The sequence below is a fragment of the Mixophyes fleayi genome, chromosome 6 (genome assembly GCF_038048845.1).
Source record: "Mixophyes fleayi isolate aMixFle1 chromosome 6, aMixFle1.hap1, whole genome shotgun sequence".
Classification (NCBI taxonomy): domain Eukaryota; kingdom Metazoa; phylum Chordata; class Amphibia; order Anura; family Limnodynastidae; genus Mixophyes; species Mixophyes fleayi.
Window position 1 is genome coordinate 37,450,596 of NC_134407.1, and position 26,677 is coordinate 37,477,272.

The 26,677-nt window shown below is 39.7% G+C and overlaps 1 protein-coding gene across 9 annotated transcripts in view; it reads left to right on the plus strand.

Moving 5' to 3' along the window:
- The window catches only part of FGFR2 (fibroblast growth factor receptor 2), a 69,426-nt gene extending 61,053 nt beyond the window's left edge, over positions 1 to 8,373 (plus strand). For all 9 annotated transcript variants that reach the window (XM_075216305.1, XM_075216309.1, XM_075216306.1 and 6 more), the window contains 8 exons: positions 646 to 767; positions 1,715 to 1,825; positions 2,263 to 2,453; positions 3,407 to 3,529; positions 4,038 to 4,108; positions 4,372 to 4,509; positions 6,784 to 6,889; positions 7,075 to 8,373. In XM_075216305.1, coding sequence (XP_075072406.1) covers positions 646 to 767; positions 1,715 to 1,825; positions 2,263 to 2,453; positions 3,407 to 3,529; positions 4,038 to 4,108; positions 4,372 to 4,509; positions 6,784 to 6,889; positions 7,075 to 7,242 — 1,030 coding nt within the window. In that variant the 3' untranslated portion in view covers positions 7,243 to 8,373. The remainder of the gene's footprint in view (positions 1 to 645; positions 768 to 1,714; positions 1,826 to 2,262; positions 2,454 to 3,406; positions 3,530 to 4,037; positions 4,109 to 4,371; positions 4,510 to 6,783; positions 6,890 to 7,074) is intronic.
- The last annotated feature ends 18,304 nt before the right edge of the window (positions 8,374 to 26,677 follow it).

Below are 26,677 nucleotides of genomic sequence, written 5' to 3' on the forward strand. Positions count from 1 at the left end.
AGGGGGGGTTTCTAGAGACTCAGAAACCCCCCCTGCGTGTGCCACTGATTAGATTCTGGAATAATGTGATGAATGAGTTTCCAAGAGATTCTACAGCATAATACAGGATGCGCTTATTAAACCTGACGGTCACTGCAGCCTAAAGCCTTCTAATTGACATTTGTTAGCAATGTTTCCGCTTAGTATGAAACTGGTAATATGTAACTGGACCCTTTATGAAGACGCTTGCACTAAGCATACTCAGACTAGCACTGAAGATGCCACTCTGTCTTGTTTACAGTCAGGACTTGTACAACACTTGGTCCACTTACACTATTTGCTATTTTACAGACTGTATACATGTAGGGGGAATTCAATTCCCCCCAAAGTACCGCGTCGCGTTAAACGTATTACCGTTATTATGGTAATATTACCCCAGCTTTCTGCTCGCAGATCAGGGAGCTATGAGTAAAAAGCTGGCGTTAAAACTACCGTAATAACGGTATTTACGGCCACTATTACACTAATAACGGCAATAGTGCGCAGGCCGCGGCCAATTGAATTCCCCCCCCCATATTGTTTTGTTAGGGCATATCTGACCTCTGCAGCTTTTCTTACCCTACAGTTAGTTTATTGCTTGTTAACGTCTTTTGTTCATGTCCGCAGGCTGACGCTGGGTAAACCCCTTGGCGAGGGCTGCTTTGGTCAGGTGGTTATGGCAGAGGCTCTTGGGATTGACAAAGACCGTCCCAAGGAATCTGTGACAGTCGCTGTCAAGATGTTGAAAGGTAAGATGGGAAGGGTGTGGGTGTATTCTCCCCTCTCCGTGGGACTCACTAGGTCACATTCCTGACCCTGCAGATAAATTGGCAGCTCTGACAGTTTTGCTGCCCCTTTGTGATCTAAAGACAGCAACTATGGCAATAGGTGTAATTTACTGATCTATCTAGCACCTGAATTCTGCCATCATCCACATGTGTGATCCCTCCGCCTATATAGATGAGAGAGAGAAAATATATATATAGTTACTTGTATTCAAGTCAAGCAGTGAGAAAGGTGACTCTTCTGCCTACAGCCATCAAAGTTTGTTTCACATGGATTATACTTCTCTCTTCACTTCGTTTATTAGACAAGAAGTTTTTAGTCCACATGAATATACATTTCATACAAACTATTCCTTGGTATGAATGATATCTTGTTCCTGCATATCGATGCACACAAAAATTTCATAAAAAAAAAAAAAAAGTTATGTACCGTTATAGGGGGCTTCTAAATGGAGACAATATGAAAATGAAAGTTTCAAAAACCAGAAAGAAAAAGTTAATTCTGCTGCTCAGGGATGTCATAAACTGGCATCCCATTTGCTGATCCTGCTGCTTGTAGGCAGTATTAATGTATAATATGACTAGGCACATAAGTGGCTACATTACGTGAGATCTGACCATTTGGGCCAAGTAACAGGATCACTTTAGGCATCACTGGGGCCAGTTAGAGTGGTCGGGAGAATGACCACATGCATGCACTGATAGGGGCCATCTGCAGTCATCTTCCAACCATAGCTCACAAAATATTCCGCTGATTTCCAAAGGATCATTATCGGCATTGAGGTCATTTTCAGACCATTAACACTAAGGATCAATTGCGTGAGGCTGTACTAGGTGCTGTTTGTTATTGAGTAGAAATAAGTGTACGTTGTGGATTGCGTTGACTAATGCTTGGGGTTATTCCCATACAGATGATGCTACTGAGAAAGACCTGTCAGATCTGGCCTCGGAGATGGAAATGATGAAAATGATCGGAAAGCATAAAAACATAATTAACTTGCTGGGTGCATGCACCCAAGGAGGTAAGTACCTTTTAAACAAAGCAAAATGATGCTCGGCAAGTCTTTAATTATGTCACAAGTAATTAAAGGACATCTGCAGGTCACCAGCTAGGAGAGAGTAAAATCCCCTGCAGCATTGTAATGAGAAGGAATTCACCCTGTAATGGCCACTCAGTGTAAACTTTAAATACACCTAGCATTCAGGAGTTTAATGGTGACTTCTGCAACCTTTCGGTTTTATCTCTGTCCTGTTATTAAGATGCAATTTAATTAGTGAGTTTAGCGACTGTCTGTGTCATTTTAATTAACAAGTTTAGCGACTGTCTGTGTATCATAACCATGTAATTAGAGCTTGTTGATAAACGAGGTCAGTCATTAGGTTCCATGCACTGTGCTTAAATGACTGCTGAAACGCTGTGTGTCAACGATTCTCACCCAGCAATGTTGTTTGCTTGCAGGTACTTTATATGTTATTGTAGAATACGCTGCTAAGGGGAACTTGCGCGAGTACCTGAGGGCCCGGCGCCCCATTGAGATGGAGTACTCCTATGATATTAATAGGGTCCCCGGAGAGCAGATGACTTTCAAGGACTTGGTCTCGTGTACTTATCAGCTGGCCAGGGGCATGGAGTACTTGGCGTCGCAGAAGGTATAATAAGAGTCCATTGTACTGGGCGTTCTGTTTCACGGCTGTTTAGGACCGTAATAGCGGATTACTGGCAGAGGATGGTTATTACTCCTAATAATAATAATTGTAATCTGTTTCATGAAGCGAACTATATACTTAGGTTTCTTTTATTTTTAAGGATAATACATAACATGTCAGCCACTAAAGGACATGTTGGGCCGTCTAACTTGTTGGGTAAGAGATATAAATATAGAGATAATGTGATTTTTGTAACTCTCCTAAAGCAAATTGGGCTATGCTTTTATTTGTTTTGTTGTTGGGTTGTTTTTTTTGTTTTTTTTCCCCTCTCCTTCTGATCAACCAGAATTTTATTATTAACATGAAATGTTAAACTGTAGGGACAAGTCTCCATTCTACAACCTAAACATCAATATAACTTATGTCCAGCTGCTGCATGTAGGAGACATTAACAGATCCAATGTGATAATGTCATTTTTTTAAGAGACTGTATTGTCGACATTAAAGTTTAAAATATGTATTTAGTTTAGTGTTTCCCAACTCCAGTCACTAAGTACTGACAATAAGTCGTGTTTTGAGGAGCGTTCATTTTAGAGTCATCTAATAGATCAATTCACCTGTGCATAGGTAAGGAATCCCTCATAAAATGATCTCTGGTGGATGCCACAAGACCGGGTATAATTGCAGTTGAACTTGTATAAAACTGAAATAGAATCTTGCATTTTAAATGGAATGCCACAGCCGTGCATTCCGCTGCTGCCTCATGATTGGATAATCACTTTTAGAAAAGCTGTTTAAACATTTGTAAATACCTACAGAACAAGTCGGCTAACCCGTATGAAGTGAGCCATATGAGATACTACTCTGGGAGGTTCACATCCCCTCCCTTCCCAAACTCTGAAGCTTAACATGGTTTTCCATGCACTCATTCAGTCCTGTATTTCTCTTTGTCACAGTGTATCCACCGGGATCTGGCTGCCCGTAACGTGCTGGTCACTGAGAGCAATGTCATGAAGATTGCTGACTTTGGTCTGGCGCGAGATGTCAACAATATAGATTATTACAAGAAAACAACAAATGTAAGTCTCTTTAAAGGTTGTGTGAATGACCCCTGTGTCCTTTTGTGTGTCTCTTCATTGGTAGACATAGGTTGAGTAATCAGTGATGTTGGTTTGTGTTAATATATTTATTAGTTGACCATGGAGATATAATATGACAATCTCTTCATCATTTATCTATAATGATTTATAATTATATCCCTGCCCCATTGGAGCTTAGTCACATACACACGTTATTATAGTCGGCAGCCAACGGGGGCTATATTCTACTGGTGAAAGTGTTTTGGGTTTTTAGAAAGAATTGTGACAATTGTTTTACAATATAGAAAACTTCAAGCCAAAGACCCTTAGATGGGTTGTTACATTTTGTGTCTCAGCGCATTGTTGTTGAACTATATATTTTTTTCATATTCTGCAACTAGCTATTGGCATAATTCAATACCCTGAAAGGCAAAAACTGCTTTAGTTTTGTATGGCATCACATCATCTGGTTATACATAACCTGTGTCTTCATCTTTTCTTTCTCCAGGGCCGACTCCCTGTAAAGTGGATGGCTCCAGAAGCACTTTTTGACCGAGTTTACACTCATCAGAGTGATGTGTAAGTTGTGATTTAATGTACTTTTGTCCATCTTGCTGCTTTGTTATAGACGCAGATACTTGAAATGTCTCTTAATGCTGCGTCTGACTCCTGGGCTTCCTAGGTAGGTCAGTGATTGGCTGCAGGAGCTGATTGCGTTACACAGAAACAGAAGGTTTTCCACTAAGAACCACTTACACACTCTATAAAACGGTGAATTCCGCTACAATACGTGTTGCTGATTGTGTTTTTTTTAATTTCCTCTCTCTTCTTGCTCCCTACAGCTGGTCGTTCGGGGTGTTAATGTGGGAGATTTTCACCCTGGGAGGTTCCCCGTACCCTGGCATTCCCGTTGAGGAACTTTTCAAGCTGCTGAAAGAGGGTCATAGGATGGACAAGCCAGCCAACTGCACCAATGAACTGTAAGAACCAGTGTTATGGCGGGTAGATGCCTGGCTGTTCTTTCACTCTTCCATGACAGCACAAAAAGCCATTTCTCACCAAGTTCCTGTTTCGTTGCGTCTCCTTTTGATGTCTCTTTACTCTTTATGGTCTACTAACCTTTGGTGATTTGTAGTGTTTACTGTATAACATGAGGCTTCGTGTATCACTGCTGAGATTTATTTCCTCATAGATTTCATGATCTATTTATAATGCATCTATAAAAGTAACCAGAAACACAAAACGTATAAACTTCCTCGGTACATAGCAGCCGAATGTCTGATTAATAGCGCCTTCTTGAAGTAATTACACATAATGAATCGTCCATTATAATAACCTGTCTTGTTGGGCCCGCCCATGCTCAAATGAACAACATACCACTGTGTAAGGTTCATGATAAAGTAATGTAAGAGGGAGCTCTGGTAACGCTGTTCAATTATATGCAATCCAGACTGTTGGGTTGGATGACATAAATATACTTCAGAGTCACCTCACAACCGTGAACATTTGTACTACTATATTTATATATGATGTATTTAGTCCTCTGCAACAAGACACCAGGCATGCTTCTTTATTCATGTTCTGTCTTATAGAATAGAAGCACCCCTCCCCATAAAAAAACAAACACATAGCTAGTGCCCCAAAATTTTCCTTATATCAAATTGTAGTTCCAATCTCTCCCTATTTTAAACATTCAGTTACATGAAATGGAGCAGATAAACCATTCTTGAATTTACTCATGTCTTATACCTAGTGGCATGTGAGGATATTTTAGCGATCACTAAGCCTCCCACTGACTGATGTAAATGCAAGAAATGGTAACGTTCTAAAGACGTGCTAAAGCAGCCCAAGTACCCATGCCAGCTAGTATGGTAACACCGGAGACCGTTGTGTCTGATCCCCAATAATGAACCGATCACAATCAATAGGAATATCGTTGGGCGCGGTGTAAGTCAGATACATTACTGCTCTTGGCTTTTGTTTTTGGCCATATTCCGACCACACTAAGTGGCGATTCAGATGATTGAATGATGGTCCTGTCAGGACCAGTCTGTGTGTAGCCAGCTTAGTGTCTAAATAATGTGTGTTATCGACCCCTGGGGACTCAACTTTTGGTTCTTTCAGATCCAGTACTGTCTATACTGTGTAACGTTGGATAACGTAAATATATTACAGAGGCAAAGTAACTTGAGCAGAGTTATTATTGTTATTAGTTCTTATGCCTAAGGTATTAATTGAAATGGCACCCTAATCATCCCATAAACATTTGTGTGTATGTATGAATGTATGTGTGTATATACACACAATATCATCATCATCATCATCATCTATATATTTATTTATATAGCACCCTGCCCCATTGGAGCTTACAATCTAAATCCCCTAACACACACACACACACACACACACACACACACACACACACACACACACACACACACACACCAAGAGAGACTAAGGGCAATTTAATAGCAGCCAATTAACCTACTAGTATGTTTTTGGACTGTCTGAGGAAACCGGAGCACCTGGAGGAAACCCACGCAAATACGGGGAGAACATACAAGCTCCACACAGATAAGGCCATGGTAGGGAATCAAACTCATGACCTCAGTGCTGTGAGGCAGAAGTGCTAACCACTAGGTCACCGTGCTGCCCATACAATATATTACTTTCACATATTTAGTGGCTTACAGTAAAACAATTATCATGGTGTGTTCTTGTTATTAGTATTCTGTTTTCCTGCCCTCCACATGCACAGAAATACCTGCCCCAGATTGTCTTTATAATAGGTTTTGTGAGAAAAGGTGGTTTCAATTTCAGCTGTCATTTGTTGCATTTTATTGGGTCCGGTTTTCAGTGTCTTTTTGTGTTTTCATAATATTCCCAATCTTTATAGGAATTAATTAGTTTGGTCTGTGGTATCATGTTCAATGAAGAATTTAATCTTGTAGTCACTTAAACTTTTTTCCATGTGGGAAAAATAGTCCTTTCATGTTGGGTTTTTTTTTTTTGTTGTTGTTGCCAACGGTCTGACGTTTATTAAATCATCTTGATTAACGATGGTTGTTAACCTGTAACCAGTTACATGTTATCTCTGTCTTGTCTATATATCATTGTGCTGAACTTTTGTTAAGACCGTTTGTGAGACGTATATTACCAGCCTTGGACCATGCAAATAACTATTGATCTAAGAGAGTATAATAGGTCCTCATGGAGTGTTCTCTTTTACAACAGTTCATTCTTTTCCTTGGCAGGTACATGATGATGAGAGACTGCTGGCATGCCATTCCCCCTCACAGGCCCACCTTCAAACAGCTGGTGGAAGACTTGGACCGAATCCTCACACTGACCACCAATGAGGTTAGTGAAGACATACATTCGCCACTGGACATCAGAATAGCATGAATAGCTCAATATTCTACATAAGCCGTTCATCATTAAGTATGCTTAGATAACGTGTACATTTTATATTCATTAATATCTGTGAGAAACTGCTAATTAAAGTCTAGGGAATTAATGTTTCATTGTCCCTGCCTCCCTTACAGGAATACCTGGACCTCAGCACCCCTCTGGAGCAGTATTCTCCAAGCTTCCCTGACTCCTCCTGCTCCGCTTCGTCATCCGGTGACGATTCTGTGTTTTCCCCCGACCCTATGCCACACGAACCCTGCCTCCCCAAATTCCAACATGTAAACGGCAGCGTAAAAACATGAGGTACCTTGCGTTCTGCAGTCCACCTCTGAAGACTGCCAGTAACATGGACACATTCTGCAGAACGCTGGGGAACGTGGACATTTCCAGGGAAGAGGACCCACGAGGTGGGAAGAGAACACAGGGCAGACCCCACTGTACTTTCTCTTGCAATTCCCAGATATGTGGGCATCAGATGACAGGTGAAAGGGCATGGACCTCACCTGGCTAACACATGCGGAGAGACGGCAGGAGCAATGTCCCTGGGCAGTGATAGGAGACTATGGAGAGCCATTTCAGGCACGGCAAAGCCCCACTACACAGTGTCTACATAATTGTCTTCTATGGACTCAAGGCCACGTCTTCTCTTGCCTTTCTTGTTAATTTTGTAATATTTTTGAGAAAATATATTCCAGCACCCATGCCCCTTCCATCCTTCACCAGAGCACATATACAGCATTGTCGCTGTTGGATATAAATGTAAATATATTCAAAATATGTATAAATATATATATTATATATTTACAATGAAATATTTTTTTGTATTGATTTAAAAAAAACAAAAAAAACCTAATAAAACAACAAAAAGAAAGAGAACAGAAAAGCCCTTCTATGCTGGAGAGGAGTCATTCTCCTTTTAGGTCATTCTCCTTTCTAGCAGAGAATGGGCGCACGAAGATCTTTGGGATTTTGAATTCCTGTTAATGATTTTTTTTGTTTGTAGCGCTAAAAGTTGAAGACCTTGGGACAGCCCAATTACCCTTTTGGGAGAATGTTTTACTAATTATTTTTATGTGAACCAGAGTCAATGTATTATGTCCTTTTTGGTCCAGAAAAAGCCACCGAACATTCCAGGGGTTGCTGGGTTTAATATTGTTAAGAACTTTGTCCTAGTGGTTGACGTGGCATTAAAAAAAAAAAAAAAAAAAAAAGCACCCAGAATGCTATGAGAACATAAAGAGTTAAGCTTATGAAGACCTTATTGTAAAAAGATTTATATGATATTTATGCTATAAACAGAAAGGAATGAATCTTTCTTTAAAAGAAAAAGTCTATTTTGTTTCTTTTCAATGCAAATTAAATGTAACTTTTGTAAACTGGGGAGGGAAAGGCCAAGGTTGAATTTGTAAATAAAAAAGAAAATTGGTACTTTTTATTTGGTCCTTCCTATATTTCTGCCACTGGTTTGTGATTGGAAATAACTGAGTGCACTGTGATAATATATTCACTAAATAGTCCTTGATGTTGGAAACAACAGAGAAGTGTTTTGCACTCACCTGATACAATGCTGTTAGCTTAGTTGTGCAGTAAGTTGTAAGTGTATATGCACATAGCAGGTATAGTACAGACCTCTTCATTGTTGGAACCAAGGACCCTGATACCAATACGGATGTAGACCAACATTTCTCAGCACTGGTCCTCAAGTCTCTGAGCCGGCAGGGTAGGCAGACAGATTTCCTCAAAACATTACACGTTGGGGATACTTGAGGACCAGAGTTGAGAAACCCTGATGTAGACCATTCATTTTGTTAATATAGAGGGAGAATACGTTTAGATGAGCTGGTTTGCATTGTTCTTAACCTCAATTCTATGCACTAATGTATTATTGTCTGTGTTCCGGTTCAGTTCTAGAAACATGCAGTGCGTGAGAGACCAACACCCTGGGTCCTACTGTGAGACACATTGCGCATAGATTCACCAAGGATGCTGTACAGTTTTGCTTCTGTTGTTGTTGAGATGGAAGAGGTTGGAGGGGGTGGATAGGATCTCATTGTTTCTATGTAACAAGTCACCAACATTTAAGTTGACAAAACCATCCAGAGAATGACCTTTATTGCAGGGCTGGACGAAAACTGGATAGCCATGAAATGCATGTTATTGAGGTAATATTAACAGATGTCGTTGGCTGCCCCTTTAACCCATCTCCTTAAATTAGACCTGAGCTGTCATGCACATTAGAGTACACTTGTGTCTTCAAAACATGAAAGAATATTTTCTACGTGACTGTGTGTGGAACACAGAAGGAGCTTATCAAGTTACCTTTTGTGTAGAAGAAATGATGACCACCGTAACAGTAAATCTGTCTCCTCACACTGATTTGTATATTGAGTCACAGGCATTGCTCAGGAAAGGGAAGAGATGACACTCAAATAAGTGAAAATAAATTCCATTTTGACAGGCAGTTTTACCCAATCATATTCTACATGTTTTAAAATCAAAATTTCAACCTCAAACCAGTACCATACAGTGATCTTTCATTTATAATCTTTCTTTATGGCATTGAAATCTGTCTGGTGCTGTACACTTTGTGGATTGCAGGTTCAGCGTGTAATTTTCTTAAATTAGCGTATTCTCTTTATCAAAGTGAAGCAAATAAATATGGTCGTAAATTGTTGTTTGAACACCAAAATCTTCTAAAAACCTTACACATATTTTATTTTCTAACTTTCATCATGAACAAAAGTGGTCGTGGTTCCTAAAAAATAAAATAAAACAAATTTAATAGTTTATTCTAAATATTTTTAGAACATCCTTTTTTTACATCAGCAGCCTGACCCCCAAATTTTACTTTTCATGTATTTTAGAAGATACGCTCGATGGACGCTCAATACAGTAGTTCATGTTCTCAGTAATGCAACCGTTCCAAAACGCTGTGCGTATGGTATACAGGACTGGATGCCTTTCCTGAAATTTAGTTTTATATGATTTGTTGTCTCAATTTACCATTTTGATTGTGCACTCTGGAACAAACTGTTTAAAGGTGTTGTCCACTTTGGACAACCCCATCTTAATCAATAATATCACATGTATATAGCCAGGGCCGGATTAAGGGAATGGAGACCCCTCGTGATCTGAGCTGCGCCCCCCCCCCCCCCCTCCTCCGGTGAGCCGAGCCGCCCCCAAGGCACTCCCCTCCTTCTCTGGAATTGCAGTCCCTCTCCGGCTCGCTGTATGCTCTTCACTGAGGAGATCTCGTGAGAGTGAGACTCACGAGATCTCCTCAGTAAGGAGACTACAACAGCGCACCGGGAAGGACAGCAGTGAAAGTGCTCAGCAGCACTGATCGGGCCGGGGGCACCCCCGCCCCCGACCGATCAATACTGCTGCTGAGCACTTAAAAGGGCCCCCTGGATGCCGAGGCCCCTGGGCTGTAGCCCAGTTAGCCCTATGGTTAATCCGGCCCTGCATATAGCAAATGTGCCATTGTGCCACTTCTCATTGAGAAGCTTTCACGAGCTGAGAATATGCTGGCTGGTGATCTATAGTAACTGCTGGATAATCTACATACATCTCCTGTATTGTCTTACCATATAACTTGACTTGTGTTGCTGTGGCAGCGAAATGATTACAGACTATTGTTGGGTATGCGTATTGGCGCCAATTCTTTGTAATGTGTAACCTGCTGTTGATGCCAGTCCAATACCTATTTGTTAAAAATGTATCTCTATTGTTCTTTACTGTGCCTCTCCCTGCCTACAAACCCAGCAAGTCTACTCCAGGCAACAGAGAAGGTGGGAGGAGATGTGGGGATTTATGGAATGGCTTCTAGGTGTCTGCAGGGAGGGAGAGAGGGGAGCTTGTCTAGACGTGTTCACCTGGCAGGCTGGGTGCTCTATTTAAGCTCTCAAACTATTTATGAAATCAACAAGTTGCTTGAGGAGAAGCGGCTTTGCTGCCCTGGGTTCAAGTGTAAAAATCACTGACAAACAGCGGACGCAGTGATGTCATTGGCTCCTAGAGTAGTGATGCCTTGCAATCTTCTGTATGCCGGTTCAGGTCAAAGTGACTGCATCCATTGTTTGGTGCTGAGAGGTACTCTTTGCAATGGGTCATGAACAATCTATGAAAGTTTTGGCATTTATAATACAATACGTAGGATTAGTTTGTGCCCTTTTCTGACACCTCTAGAATTTGTTGTTTCAGAAAAATGGTTTGCACCAAAAATAAACTGCCAATTATCTCTATATTGTAACTGTCCTCATGATGTTCCTTGCTTCCATGTAAGCAGTGCTGCCCATATTGTTCCTGTGCACAGTCACTCAGGTTTGTATAAGGTTCTATTGGGATATCCTATATCCAGCCTTGGTCCATGTATCTTGCTATATCTGCAAGCTGACAATCTTCCAAGAAAGGAGATGAAAAAAACAGACCACATTACTTCCAGCTAAAATGCAATCTGTCTAACATAAAATAGCTACAAATAACATTCACTAATATGTATGTAAATTCTTCATTTAACACCAATTTTCCGTCATAGGAGAACCCCTAACTTTCAGATATTAAACATTGTGTATACATTTTCTCTGCAGCCAATCAAATAGAGGCGTACTGCAGTGTTATTAACCTATCCTCATTTGCCGTTGTCTAAGGTGGCTAGGCTGGCCTTGGGTTAAGCAGACTTAAATTTAATATGGCATTTATTGACAGACTCGTGTTCCAAGGAGGTGGCTGGTTACTTATGGGGAATTAAACTACGAAACTGAATAGGGTGCATAATTAAAAAAAATATTAAAAAATTTTGTTAAACAAGCATAGAAAACCTGTGAAATGTGTTTTGGTCACGCACATATAAAATACCCCATGGTCATGAAGAGGTTATATGGGATTACTGCTAGGAAGGCTGTAGATGAAAATGTCCCCATGAGCATAACTATCTCTGATGTCTATTTCTTTTACATATCCTGTATAGAAGTGTGTGTGTATATTATCACTAGAATGTAATATGAGACTACTTGTATTCTAAGGGCCTGAGTCATTAAGGAGAGCAAAGCATAAAAAAGGAGTAACATTTGCACCTGAGCAAAACCATGTTGCATTGGAGGGGGAGGTAAATTTTAAATTGTGGAACAGTTTTATAGTTGGGGTAGGACATGTCCTAGATCAACTTTAAATTGCAGTGTAATAATAAAGCTATCAAGTATTTGTGTGCTAGATGAAAAAACAGCCAGTATTTAACTTATATGCAAAATAATAAACTAATTTGCACCCCTTGTATTGTAACATGGTTTGTCCCAGAGAACATTTACTTCTTTTTTGCCTTAATGACTCCGGCCCTAAGAGTAGTGGTAATTGTGTGACTAAACAACTAGAAAACGTTTGTCGGTACTGTCATTAGCTAGTTGAGCTGCTTATGTTGCTTTTTTTTTGTTTGTTTCCGTGGCCTGGCTGTTCTCTAAAGAACTGATCTAAGGCCAGGTGTCGACCCTACAAAACCCACTGGGCAGAGAATAATTCCCACATCCCAATATTATCCATTCCATCACACATTGACTGCCTTGAGGTTTCTTCCTGTTATATCTTACAGATATCTGCCAGGCAAAGGACAGGGAGACAGTTGCATTATGGTCTGTGGGTTCTCTATTGTGTGCCAGTCCTTTCTTTGAATACCAAACACAGGGACACAGTTGGCCATTTGTTAAATTATTACTCCATGCCCCCCAGGTGTGTGTGGAACCGAGAAATAAGTAATTAGTAGGAGAGACGGTCTGTCCTAAGAATGCAGGGTATGCAATTTTTATTTTCTTATATTACATTACAAGTACAGATCATCCTTGGGAAAATATTACCCCTGGCACTCTGCCTAGTCACTACCTGCATCTACTTGCTCACATCAATCTGATGAGGGCCAGACAAAGGAGGGAGAACCTGGCTTAACCCCATCTAATGTTCACAGCTGAAAAGATGAAACGCGTTAATAAATGGAATTCCAGCAAATGTTTTGAACATTAGCAGGAAAGTATAAGTGATATGGATTTTAGACATTTGAGTTACTATATTGTTTCAGGTGTGAGTCCGTACTACAAAGGATGATGGTTATAATATATGTGGAATGCTAATGCTCGATGCTACGATTAGAGTTGGGGTTCCTAACCCATGTGAAGAGACCCTAAAGTGGGGCTTTACTTTAACCTCTATTTGTAAATATATGTGTAATGCTAAGTAATTTATTAATCATGTTTATTTTGTATAGTATCTAGTTTTCTAGTTTTTTATCATAATATAGATATGTTTTTAACTTGAAACGAACAGTAATTAAAACACAATGTGCTATTAATTCACAACTAAACCATACCGTGAAATGTTTATTTAAATACGTACATTGAAAAACAATTAAGGACATTCGTGACAACTTGTGCAAAGAAAAATAGGATGTGGTCCCGTAGAAACAAATCAGACGCTTGTTGTTATTTTCTAAGCTGCACTAGGACTGTGCCAGAACCTGATTGGTTGCTAGGGGCACCTGCATTCATAGATGGCCTTGAATGTGTAACACCTGTGTATGTGTAGACTCTTGTATAAATAATTTAAGCCCATCGGGATTTGTTTTAAATACATAAAATTGTTGTTTGAAGAAAATTACTTCAAATTGGTGGTTCTACGGAAGCGCTGTGTAGTAAATATATAGAGGACTGCATTAGTTTACCCTCTGATCTGTCAAATAATATGTGTATATTATCCTGACTCTTTTACTATATTTTTGTTTTTGGCCTATGACAATAGAAGCATTTCCTCTGGATTTCTTTTTAAATCTAAATTTAAACCCTTCTAATTTTGTCCAATATCCATAAGGAGGCATCTTGTAATATCCACAGCATTCCCTAGCGGCAAAGCTGCTAATCCAGAAGAATTTCACCAGCATAGCGTTCTTCTCGGAGACAAGAGGATCTCAGACACACTCCTCCTTGCTCTGGTGCAGCAGACAGCCCAAACCTAATTGTTTATTGTCTTGGAGCTCTGTTCTCCCTCCAAACACTATAGGCAGCCAATAAAGAAGTAAAATTTCGCATTAATACCAGAAAATCCTGTCCTGGAAGAGACTACAACAGTAAGTGAGATTCACCAAGGCAAACCTGTCTCGGTTTCATCTATAATACCAGTCTACATAAATAAACTTCTTTACAAAGCAATGCTAACCATTAGGAAATGTGCAGACGTATAACAATTACTCACCTGTGAGATGATCAGAATAATACAAATGTATCTCTTGTCTGAATGTGCACATATGTGGCTAATGGCTATACGTTTAAGTGCACAATGCTTAAATATCTTCAGAAATGATCATTCTTTATTTCTAGAACAGCAACATATATTTGCAGCACAGTACAAGCAGAGACATTATTTAATATTGATTCTGCTCCAGAGGAGATTACAGTCTAATTTTAAGGCAATGACAAGAAATCCACACTAGCATAGGGGGGGGTGTAAACGGCAATCAGAGCTGTTGTAATGTAACCCACGGCTCAAGCGTCAGCACTACTAACCACTGTGACTCTGTCATAGATCATTAGGGGATAAAACACATGTTGCAGTGTGATGTGTTAAAGATTCTAACCACTTTAACGTTCATATTGACGATGTACACAGCATCATACTTTAAAATTTATAGAAGTTTCACATTGTACGGGGAACTATTTAGTGTATTTTTTTTTGTTGGAAAGTGTTGCATTCAAGGCTAGATCTGCCTGTCTGGCTGCCCCTGGGCCAAGTAGTGGCTTGACAGGGCTTCCATGTGTGGAAAACATGAAATTCCAGTAAGAGATGCGTTACAAGTTATACCTCACATGCCATTGAATTAGCAGCACCAATCTATGAGTGATTTTTAAGGCATAGGAGGTGTTTTTATAGGTGGAATATGCCCCAGGGTGTTGTGGTTATCTGTATTGAACTAGTGAGTCTTGGCAGAGTCGGATCATACAATAGACAACATATGATCCTGTTTAGAGTCTAGTGGGCATTGAGGGCCCTTGGCACTAACCAATTGTTGTGTGTGAATTTATTTTATTTTAATTAAAAAATTTTTGACAAAAAGAGAGGAGAGATAGGGGGCCCAAACAGTATCTTGCCTAGGGTCCAGTGGTGGCCGGTTCTGGGCCCAGGAAATCACCTCCCTTTTTAAATAAAATTGAAGGACTTATTGACAAAGATAATGTTGTGTTGCATGTGAAAAAAAGTTATTCGTTATCTCATAGTCGTCTACTCTCCCGGAATATCTGGGAGACTCACGAATTTCTGGGAGTGCTCCCGGAACTTGGCCACTGCGTTTAGTTAAGTGATGGGGGCGGGGCTTATGATGCAATTCACGCATCTTCGTGACCCCACCCCCTGCCATTATAGGTGAGAATTGATTGTCCGTTTAGGGTGTTAAGGGGTAGAACTAAATTATGTGCTTTGCTTAGCCCTGTCCTCACATGCCCATCTCTCCCGGATGCCAGTTGGCATGAATGAGTTATCTGCTAATGTCCTATATTTTTATGCCCTTGGATGAGTATTTGGTGGCTTTCAGTGACTGCCACTTGCTCACTTTTTTTTTTTTTTTTTTTAAAGTAACAGATATTCTTTTGTGCTTACTTATAGTAGGGGGAGGTATGTGTGCTAACAACATGGTGTCTTTCACCTAGTCAGACAAAACAAAAATGGTACTTGGCTGTTCATCTCTTTGTTGTCTTTGAGGTAAATTTATCAAGCTGCGAGTTTCTGGCAGGTTTGAAAAAATGGAGATGTTGCCTATAGCAACCAATCAGATTCTAACTATTTTGTAGATTGCACAAAATAAATCATAACTAGAATCTGATTGGTTGCTATAGGCAACATCTCTTTTCAAAGCCGCCGGAAACTCGCTCGTAGAGGGATTTTTATTGGGACGTTGCGCCAGAAGACAAAATACTCGTAGTTATGGTGGTGGTTCAGTGTTCAATGACGTGTAGGTTAGCTCTCCATAAGATAGGTGCAACTGACAATTACAGACTTAGGGCAGGAGAGGGGTGAAATTCTCTGATAAGAAGCACATGTAGGTGGAATAGAAAAGGGAAAGTCAAAATTGATAGATTCCTGTTATATTAAACGTTGATATGTTACTGCACAGCCACCCTAGCTATCACTTCTTGTACTTCACCAAAATTACAGCTCTTCCCTTCAACAACAACACTGACCTCTGGCACAACATAACCCCGAAAACCCCTTACAACGTTCTATTTCATGATCCCAATTTAAACTAAACTGACTGCATTGCACCTTTTATAAACTGTACGCTTTATAGGCATTACTATTGCCAATCATCACCCTGGTATATCCAGGGGAGGGCTGGCAAATTTTAGCCCGGAGGGCAAGAATTAACTCAGCAGTCTACTTTAATTGAAAAAAACATGCAGGTGCCCCAGTGACCCAGCCCTAGATATCTCACTATGGAACCGGCCTGGAGAAGATGCCCCCTAACCCATCCTGCCCTTGGGTATTTCCTACTACTACATCTGAACAATTGACGTTTCTTTTGCCTCTGAGTCCTCCATGGACTAATTTATTTAACAATTATTTTCAATACTACCTGTCAGGAGAATATATAAATGTAATATTGTATATATGAACCTCTTCATTTAACATCTAAGGGTTATATTTACTAAGCTGCAGGTTTGAAAAAGTGGAGATGTTGCCTATAGCAACCAATCAGATTCTAGATGTCATTTATTTAGTGCATTCTACAAAATGACAGCTAGAATCTGATTGGTTGCTATAGGCAACATCCCCACTTTTTCAAACCCACAGCTTAATAAATATACCCCTAAGTGTAGGACCAAGAACCCCTCAAACAATAGGGTATACCACGTGTTGTAGCATAGAAAGATAATTGCTGTATGTCGGTTAATTGCCAGTCAGTAAAAAAAAATAGGATATGACATTTTTTTTTCTTGAAATTACTTTACAACACATAATTACTCCAGTACTGATTAAATCCACAAATCTTACCCCTACTTTGTGTGTACTATTATAAAGTTATTCACAAACTGCAAAAAAACCCCAGTTATTGCAGATTAATATTTTAGTAAAAATACTGGCTGTAAGCAAACATCTATAAAATAGTCTGCAAACTGTTTACCTGCAAACCTTGATGTGTGGAATATTAAGATAAATTGCCCAAGACTATGTAACCGCTCTTTATGTTTTATTGTACTTGCACTCTCCCCTCTCATGACTATTGCAACATCAGTCTTTGGCCGGCATAATCCTGACAAGATGGAAGCCGTCTCTCACGTGGAGGGCCGCCATCTTTTCGCACAATTCCATAGAGCCCTGTGATGATGTCACAGAATTCTTGCAACCATTGTTTGTTCTAAGTATTATTAATGTTATTATTGCATACGCTGGCACCAAAAAGTTTTGGTTTTTTTTTTTGTGTTGAACCCTATTCGCAATCATATGGCGGCCCTGCAGTTGACAGATTTTCAGGTGAGGTGAAACAATGACTGAAACAGCCCTAACTTCAGCTGTTACCAATAATTGCAATCAGTCCTCCCCCTTCCCCATTGTGGATGGTGAAGAGATTAGTTGGACCTCCTTAGTTCGTCACTGGTAAGATGAGAATAATATAAGCACATGACAGTGTCTGTATTAATTGTACCGTTCGCCCATGTATCCTTAGCTGAGTGGTGTTATATTGCAGAAACGGTTTGTCATGCTTTTCATTGTACATTAGACGCCTGTGTGTAATGCTATTTGGTGAGAGGATGAATAGTTCTGTTATGTACAGATTTTATTTGCTCGGACTATTTTATATAAACAAGTAATTTAGACAAACTCGCTGTATGATCTTTTGCAAGCTGAACAGTTAATGGACCCATTGTTCTGCTCCAGTCACCAAAAGTAATGTGTAAGCTCCCTGTACGGCGTTAGTGAATAACATAACATGAGATGGTAATATTGAGATGTGTGTCTTTATTATACAGCAATGGTTTAATCCACAGATGTCCTGTGGGGAGTGAACAAATCCATATTATTTTGATTTTCTATACTAACCCAAACATTAATTGTGTTAACAGTTAATCAAAGCTGCAAAATTACAATATAATAGATTTTTGGATATATATATATATATATATATATATATATATAATGTGTGTTTTTTCCCCCTTAGTACCAGATGGAGTGGAGTTTATTGCTGCGAACAGTATGCCATAATCATAGAGTAGCTAAAATTGTTAAATCAAATACCCTAAGCTATTCACATCTAAACTAATCAGAACCTATCATAAGCTAGCAGGGGTTATCTACTAATTTCTTACACAAAATGCAAGGTTCAGTGCAATCAATGTCTCTATTTGTAATTGTGTTTCTTTACCAGTAAAACAAAAAATGAAGTTGTAGTGAAGCTGGAAGCTGCATCTGGTTAGTTTGTCAGTCCTGCTCCAAATAGATCAATGTACAATTAACTGTTTTGTTTTTTTTGTTTAATATACTGATCGGTTTGAATAATTGAGTTTACTTTCAGGGCTTAAGCACACACATGGGCACCTATGGGGAATGAACTGCAAGAGCTTGAAATGGGATTGCTGATTATTATGTTACAGCAATAATCCATACATGTGGACTTAATAGAGAGAGCGCATTACAAGAAATGGCAGAATCTGGTTGCACCAATACCCATAAATATTCATAAATGTTCCTCGTGTGTATAAGCCGTGATTGATATTTCAAGCTCCATTTGTGCTCAGTTTCCGAACATACCGAAGCTTAGACATAATAAATGGAAAAAGGAAATACTGTGTATTTCAATGAGGTAGCGAGTGAACATTCTACAGGAACCATAAATATTGGAGATCCAATATCCTCTTTGTAGAGATCTTCCTGCAAGTAAAACAAAGGGCTTCAGCATGTCTGATCGATGCTTTCAGACACTAACTTGCACTGTACATACTTTATATCACTTTATAGGTGGGGGTACTGTTCCATTGGGGTCTATAGCTAGTTTAATGAAAAAATGCAGTGGTTTAGAGTTGTCAGCAGACTTGATTTGATGCCCATCTCTGGACAAATAAAGTGGAAACAAGTCCTGGGTGTAGACCAGGGATGGGCAATAGACACCCACAAGCCTTCACCTGTGTCCCCAAGCTCCATCCTGCTTTTTGACATGTATAAATGCAAAAGTAAATTAAGTAATTGAGTGTCAAGTTCAGGAGCAAAGCATTTTGTGGAAGGGTTCAAGTTGGAAGATTTCATCGCTTATGACAAATCTATTTGGAAGATCATAGGCTTAATGTTTGGCCGGCTGTTGTTTTTACTCCTGATTGTCTGTAATGTGCTTCAGCATGCAGCAAAACCCCAATAATATGATTACAGGTTGTGCATGATGCATGTAGTTTGATACAACATATGTAAAGAATGACAGCAGTAGGTGGAATTAACTAGGACCTGAGCAACTAAAAGCCTCTGCACTCTCTTGCAAATAAAAGGTATTCCTCCAAGACTGGCAGCCGACCCTCATTTTGTTCACTTATATACCAGGATTTATTTAGTTTATGCAAGTTTGCAGTATATACCATTATAACCTTGTACTGACTGCCATGACCCACTAATTATCCAAATCAAATTTAATAATCATCCTCAAAGCTGGAATCTTTAAAGGCACAGGCAGGCAGACACAATAAACAATTTGTTCTTGCCCAGTGTAAATTACCCTATTCAATATTATATGAAACTGCTTAAAACTAAATCCATTGGGGGTGGGGGGGGACTTATGGCTGGTGGAACCCTCTTCCTTTTGCCACCATTTAAAAAATGGTGATCTTTATTTATTTGCCAGTTTTGTATAAATCATCAGATAAAACAGCTGCTGGGCCAGATTACCAATAGGACTGGTGACTGCCCATCACAGATATCCCCAGGGGCAGATTGCAGCCAGCCACTTCCTGGTGGCTGGTCACACCCCGAGGACCTTATTACTAGTGCTGCTGATCAGCCCTGTGCTGGAACCTGTTACAGGGCAGTAGTGGCAATAAAGTTGTGTTCGGATCCTCCAATATGTTCTGAGCACACATTCCTCTTACATTCAGCCACAGTCACGTTAGGCTGAGCAATGAGCATCAGAGGTGCACTGAGCCCTGATTGGAGGAGCTTTTTTGTGCATATGTATCCCTGTTTACAGGGAATTGCATATATTTGTGGACCAATATGACCGCATTTTCTACCTGCAGAATGACGACACAGGTAATCATGTTTTCACATATTTCCAGTCAGACCCACAGTCTGACAAAGTAGGTTGATTTTCCTGCAGCAATAAGAAGCACCAGAATGTGGACATGAGCCTATAGATGCACAAGGTGGACAAGTAGAGAAGTTGGTGCAAACAGAAAGGGTCTGTTCTTTTGCACCTTGGTAAATGATCTTTGCTATAGGTCAAGGTGAGTGGAGGTGGATGACCACTGTTCACCAAGTTATTTCTCTAGTTAGAACAATAGCATATCCAGTCTCGCCTATTCCTACACTTACATGCTGATATTACCTCATACGGCTTATTTAATAAAATGGTGCTATGCTCAAACATGTGGTATAACCCACAGCGACCAATCGGATTACAACCGTCGTTTCTCTAGTGCAGTTTATAAAATACAAGTAATATTAGTTACAAGCCTGCAGCACACTTGGCATCATTTTATTAGATAAGCTGTCATGTGTGACTGTGGATCCTATGACTCACAATGGATATTACTAATAATTACCACAAAATGTCTATCTGCACTGTGTAACTACTGCATTTTATTTATATTTTTACTGGGTTACCTATAGCTAAATGATTAACTGCCGTCAATACTAAATCATTGCACACAAATTATAAATGATTAATTATTGGGGTTTGGAGTGAAAAATACAAGAATTCTACTTGGCACATGAAGGAGAGTGTAATTTGTTTCCTGCTAGAATTTATTTGAAAAGATTTGTGAGTTTGGTTCCCTCACTCAGCTACCTGAGGTGGCAGTGGATAAGGAGACCTTCTAACTTCTTGTACTAACTATGGTGAACATTTCTATATGAATTTTGTAAAAGTTTAAAAGACTAAGGGGCACATTTATCAATATTCACATAAAGTGAAAAGTAGTTTTCAATCCTTATCGCAATGATAAGGATTGAACTATTTCTCACATTTATGTACAACCCTGCGCAGAAACAGCAGTTCCGAAAAACTGCTGTTTCTGTGATGTAAAAAATCATACTTACCCCCCTCTTCGGAAGCGCTGTCTCCGGGTCTTCTCCTCCTTCTTTTCATTCTTCAATTGCGCATGTCCGGTTCCAAGAACTGCACATGCGCACAAAGATCCCCTCTCTGTCTCTGCAACTATCGTTGCAGAGAGAGAGCGCTGAGTGACAGGGAGGGATCATGTGATCCCTCCACACATGCGCTGTCCAGCTCTGCTCTTTGGAGCAGAGCTGACAGCATTGGATTTCTTCAATTCTGATAATGTACGCCAGCTACATTAACACAACAAGTTCCCGAAAAAAAGATTTTTTCGGGACTTGTTAGATTGCGGCCAGAGCAGTCACCATACTGTTGTATGGTGACTGCTCGCAAAAACGATAAGGAGTGCAAAGCAGCAGATATCCATGATATCTGCTGCGATGCACCTTTAATAAATTTGAGTAGGACACATCAAGGACTAATTTACACTAATTTACCATTATTTCTTAAACATACCCCAAATATTGGAATTTTTAATCATTTTTCGATCTATCACCAGGGTAAGTACCACAAATATAAACTTGTGCATCAGGAAAATTAAATTAAATCTCCCTGGCTTAGGTTGCCTTATTGCAGGCACCCCCCCCCCCCCCCCCTAACAACTCACTTTGGTTTTTTTTATCACTACATGGTTGTGTTATAGTCTCCATATTATTATATACATGTGTCCTTTGCTGCCCAATCTGCTGGTTAAGGAGACCACATTTTCATCTTGTGCAGTCTGGAGCGGAGCCACAGAGGAAGAAAACACAGAAACACAGCGGAGATCGAGTTACCCCCAAGCAGGGCTGAGGCAGCGGAGAAGGTTTGTGCTAGAACAATGACCGGCTTTTAAACTACCACTTCCTCATCTTCTATTTACGCATAGTATGAATGCAAACAATATATTCTTCTGCAGGGCAGAGTGAAAATTGTAACAAGTCGGATGCTATGCAGAGCCCCAAATTGTGGACGTGGTTACTAAAGTCTGGCTGAAGGGCGAGCAGTTTGTGGTTATCATGGAACAGTCCCCATAGTGTCCTTACAGCAGGCTGTCATTGAACAGAGAAGAAGACTGGTAAAATTCCATCCGTCAGTAAAAACAATGGTTGTGATGACAAACCCGACAGCTTCAGGACACTATTATAATGAACATAGAGCAATAAACCAATGATTTTTATACACTGGATACTGACTAATCCTTTTTAATTTTACTAACTGAAATGTACCTGTAGCTGCTATTACTTTCTTTGAAATTTTGGTATAATAACGTGTCAATATAAAATGAGGTCAGTAAAGTTAGAATAAAATGACAGGAAAAATCTTAACAAGGGTTACCAACCTCATGTTCCGTCCACGGAGAGGATATCCTGGTAGCTCAGTGTTACTGTCATTCCGACAAGTTGGTTATGTGCGTTAATAACGCTTGATAAATCGTATTATAGTGAAGAACAAAATTGCACACTGCCCACATGGACGTGCAGTAAATCATCACATAATGTTATTGTTGTCTATCCTGCACTATTGAATCTGGTTGGTTATGAAAGGTTTCTTATATCGTATTTGTGCAGACAGCATGGTTTTAGTAAATAAGAGCTGTGATATAATATTAGGATGCTAGTGTATAGATAAGTAAGGGCCTGATTCATTAAAAATCTTAATTTGAGAAACTTCTTATTTCAGTCTCCTGGACAAAACCATGTTACAATGCAAGGGGTGCAAATTAGTATTCTGTTTTGCACAAGTTAAATACTGAGTATTTTTTCATGTAGCACACAAATACTTGATAGCTTATTTGTACACTGACATTTAAAGTTGATATTTGTGTGCTACATGAAAAAACAGTCAGTATTTAACTTATGTGCAAAACAGAATACTAATTTGCACCCCTTGCATTGTAACATGGTCATGTCCAGGAGACTGAAATAAGAAGTTTCTCAAGTTAAGATCCTCACTGAATCAGGCCCTAAATGCTTAACTTCTCTGACTGCAGAAATAACTTGGTGAACAGGGGTCTGCCCCCCCCCCCTCCTCCCCGACATATTGGTCTTTTCTTTGTATTGCTTCTGAGTAACCTACTCAAGACAGACGAGGATTGTCTACAGCCGGTGTGTACATGTGTAATAACCGCTCTTCCTGAGTCTATAGTATCGCGTCAGATTCTGTATGTTTATAAAACCACCTCTCTGCTTGAGATGTTGAAACCCACATCACAGTATAAATCCTTACAATATGCCGAGGGTCTGTATGGAAACAGCAGGAATCTGAATTATGTGTCTGGAACTCTGAAGAACACAACTTAGAACTGTGGCAGCAATTCCCACCATAGGAGATATAACAGGTGAGAGGTTGGCATGGCGGGTGCAGGACTATTCAAGATTCCAACCAATCAAAGCGAGTGGATTAAGGCACAATTATTAGGGATTGAAAATGAACAGTTTGGTTGCATTTTTTTAGCTTTTCACCTTTGGAAGCAGCAGTTTCAGCACCGATACGAATCGGTCAAAATGTGCACTCTGCATTTTTTGCATGTGAAAGAGTGGTTGTAAAAACATAGCACTTATTAGTTGTCAGAGTAACATTATTGACTTTTTTCAATTTAAAAACACATATATGTATGGCCCAATATAGGGACTCTCTCTGTTTAGAGTAAAGACCACCCTATTAGCAGAAGCGCCGTGGAAGTGGCGGGTGGCTCTCCATACATTTGCAAATGTGTCCAACTGAGACTTCTGCATTTTTATGTACAAGTAGAAATGACAGCTCCTTTGCTGGTTATAGCAGTGTGCTGGGGGATGTTTCTCTGTGCTTGATCCATTCATGATAACCCCACCCTTTCAAGCACCTGCTATGAGCCTATAAATTGATTGAGCAGCTTCCACTTCTGTGTTATAAAATCTTTCATTTCATTGGGGGAAAAATCACATCAGTAATTTTCACAGGAAAATGGGACAGGGTGTAATACTGCTTGATATTTTTTGTTAATTTAAATCCACGGGACACTTTGAATAAATGTACCTCGTTGGATTGTGGCCTAATTTCCAGCTCGGTTTGATTCATTTGCCCTTTACAGCCAAAAGATTATTATTAAGTGTCCCCTGAAGTGAACTGTGATACAAATCTAATCATCCAGTCAACTCTGGGAATATCTGCATGATTACCACCTGTCAATAAGTGTAGTGAAAATCAGTTAGGTAAATGAAATGTGTAAATCAACGACAAAAAAAAAGTTATAGTGATCACATTGTTAAAGTATACACAACTTAAGTCCATTCACACGCTGTTTTCAATGTCTGAGCCCCTTTGTCCTCAATATTGCTATTCATTTCAATTTTTTATTGCTCACATTCCACAAATGACCTGTCAGTAAATGTGTATAAAAATGTCATTAAAACAATTTTCAAGTTATCAACACTACTTAGTTTATACAGTACCCATCTAGCAACTCAAATCCTAAAATTTCCCCTTTATACTGTGCTATAGGTGTCTGTTTAACTAGTGGTGAAGAGGCAAAATGCCTGCATACAACTTTTTCTTATTTATTAAAGGGTTGACTTTGGAGAAATCATAGATTTCTCCGGCATTAACCTAATTACCGGCACTTACCGCTGTCCCCAAAGACCGCTATGGGCACAGCAGCATTAGGCAATTGCATCTCAGGATGGTGTTACCTGTGTTTTTCAATGGGATCCAGCTGGAGTCTCTCCGGCTTCGCTGGATCGGTCCCTCGCGGGAGAAAGCGCTGTGCGCATATCAAGTTCTCCATTTACCGGCAGCAGGAGGCTGTCGGTGAGCAAAATAAGAGACTTCGCAGAGGAGGGGAGGTCAATACTAGGACTCCCAGAGCAACCCCAGCATGATAAATGACAGCAGTTATTCATTATGTATCGCTGTGATATTGTCACCACATGTTATTAATAAATAGACCCCATAATTTGGTATTGTGGTAATAGTACAAAAATGGTTGGGTATGCTTTTTTTTTTTTTGCTTGGTATCCCAATTTCACTTTTGTCCTTCTCTCAGCAATGGCAATTACTAAATGTTTGAATTTCAGTGCATTTATGGCTTGCCTTAATAATAGAGTTATTTCAGCTTATAAAAAGAGGAACCGCCGACTCTACAGATGTCAGCGGGCTAGCACCCCCTAATAACTGTAATTAGAGGTACTCCTCTCTCTTTTTTTTTTAATCTAGTCTGTATTTCTGGAGCATGTACAGCCAGTTTCAGGGCAATTGAAGATATTGGAAATGACAGGGCTGATGAATATTATAAAAGTATTTTATTGCAAAAATCCATTTTGAGTAAAAATCAAGTAGTTGTTGATGCTTTCAGTCTGTGGTTTGCAGCCTTTAAAGAGCCGCAGACTCCAGCAATATATCGTCTGAGTCAGTGGTGTGTCTGGATGATTTTCCTTTGAAGTAAGGACATTATCGCTGCAGTAGATCCTCTTTGCATGTGATTTTTAGATTCTACAATAATATTGTAGTATTATTTATGTAACATTAGTGGCACTGAAGCCTGGTTATCATCTCCCCCCCCCCGATTCAACAATATACACAAATAAATGACTCTGAATCTTGTCAAGGGTATTTCATTTTCTTATTTAAAACGGTTTTCCCAGTATAACTTTCCCTCCCCGACTCTTATGACCACCCCATAAACAATTTGATGGGTCTGGGGGGACCCATCCACATGACAGTATAATTCATGTAACGTGCTACAGTTTCCTATAATGTGCTATTATAAATAAATAGCACATTGGAGCTTATTATAGAGATAGGATAGCTGCATGGAAATGAAGGTCTGCAGACCCATCAAATCATCTGCATCCAGACAGCTGTACAGAGTGTGTAGTATATTGCTCAATCAGCACTGGAATTACTGGACAGACCTCCTCAGTAAAGACCCCTCTACCCTTGCTGGGGGATAGACCCATGTGACTATGTTTTTTTTCAGTCTCCCTCTTTTACACTTAAATAAGCTGCCTCCTTGAGCTCTGTCGTTACCGGGAATTCTCTGTAGATGTGCACATGGGTGTGGGAGGGGGGGGGGGGCTTCAGTTCGACTTGATAAAAAACAAAAAGAATATAAAAGTAGTTAACATTTATTTAGATATGGTGATATACCAATACTTGATAAATAGACTTTCCTATGCAAAGGAAACATACCCCGGTTGGGTTATTGCTGGTGGTAACTCCTTTTATGATATTGGGCGAAGCAAAAATCAGCCCCAGGGATTCTCATCCATAAATATGCTCTTGGCATAGATTAAATGTTTTCTTATGATAGTGTCTATTTAACGTAAGTACAGCCATTGGTCAACCACTGTTAATGACAATACATTGCCATTCTAATTTATTCTGCGTCTGCCTTAATGAGTCCTACCTGCATTATCTTATATAGTATACACAAGTGATGTTAATATATGTATAAACTCCCGTAGCTAGTATCTGTATAAACAGTGACTTCTGATGTC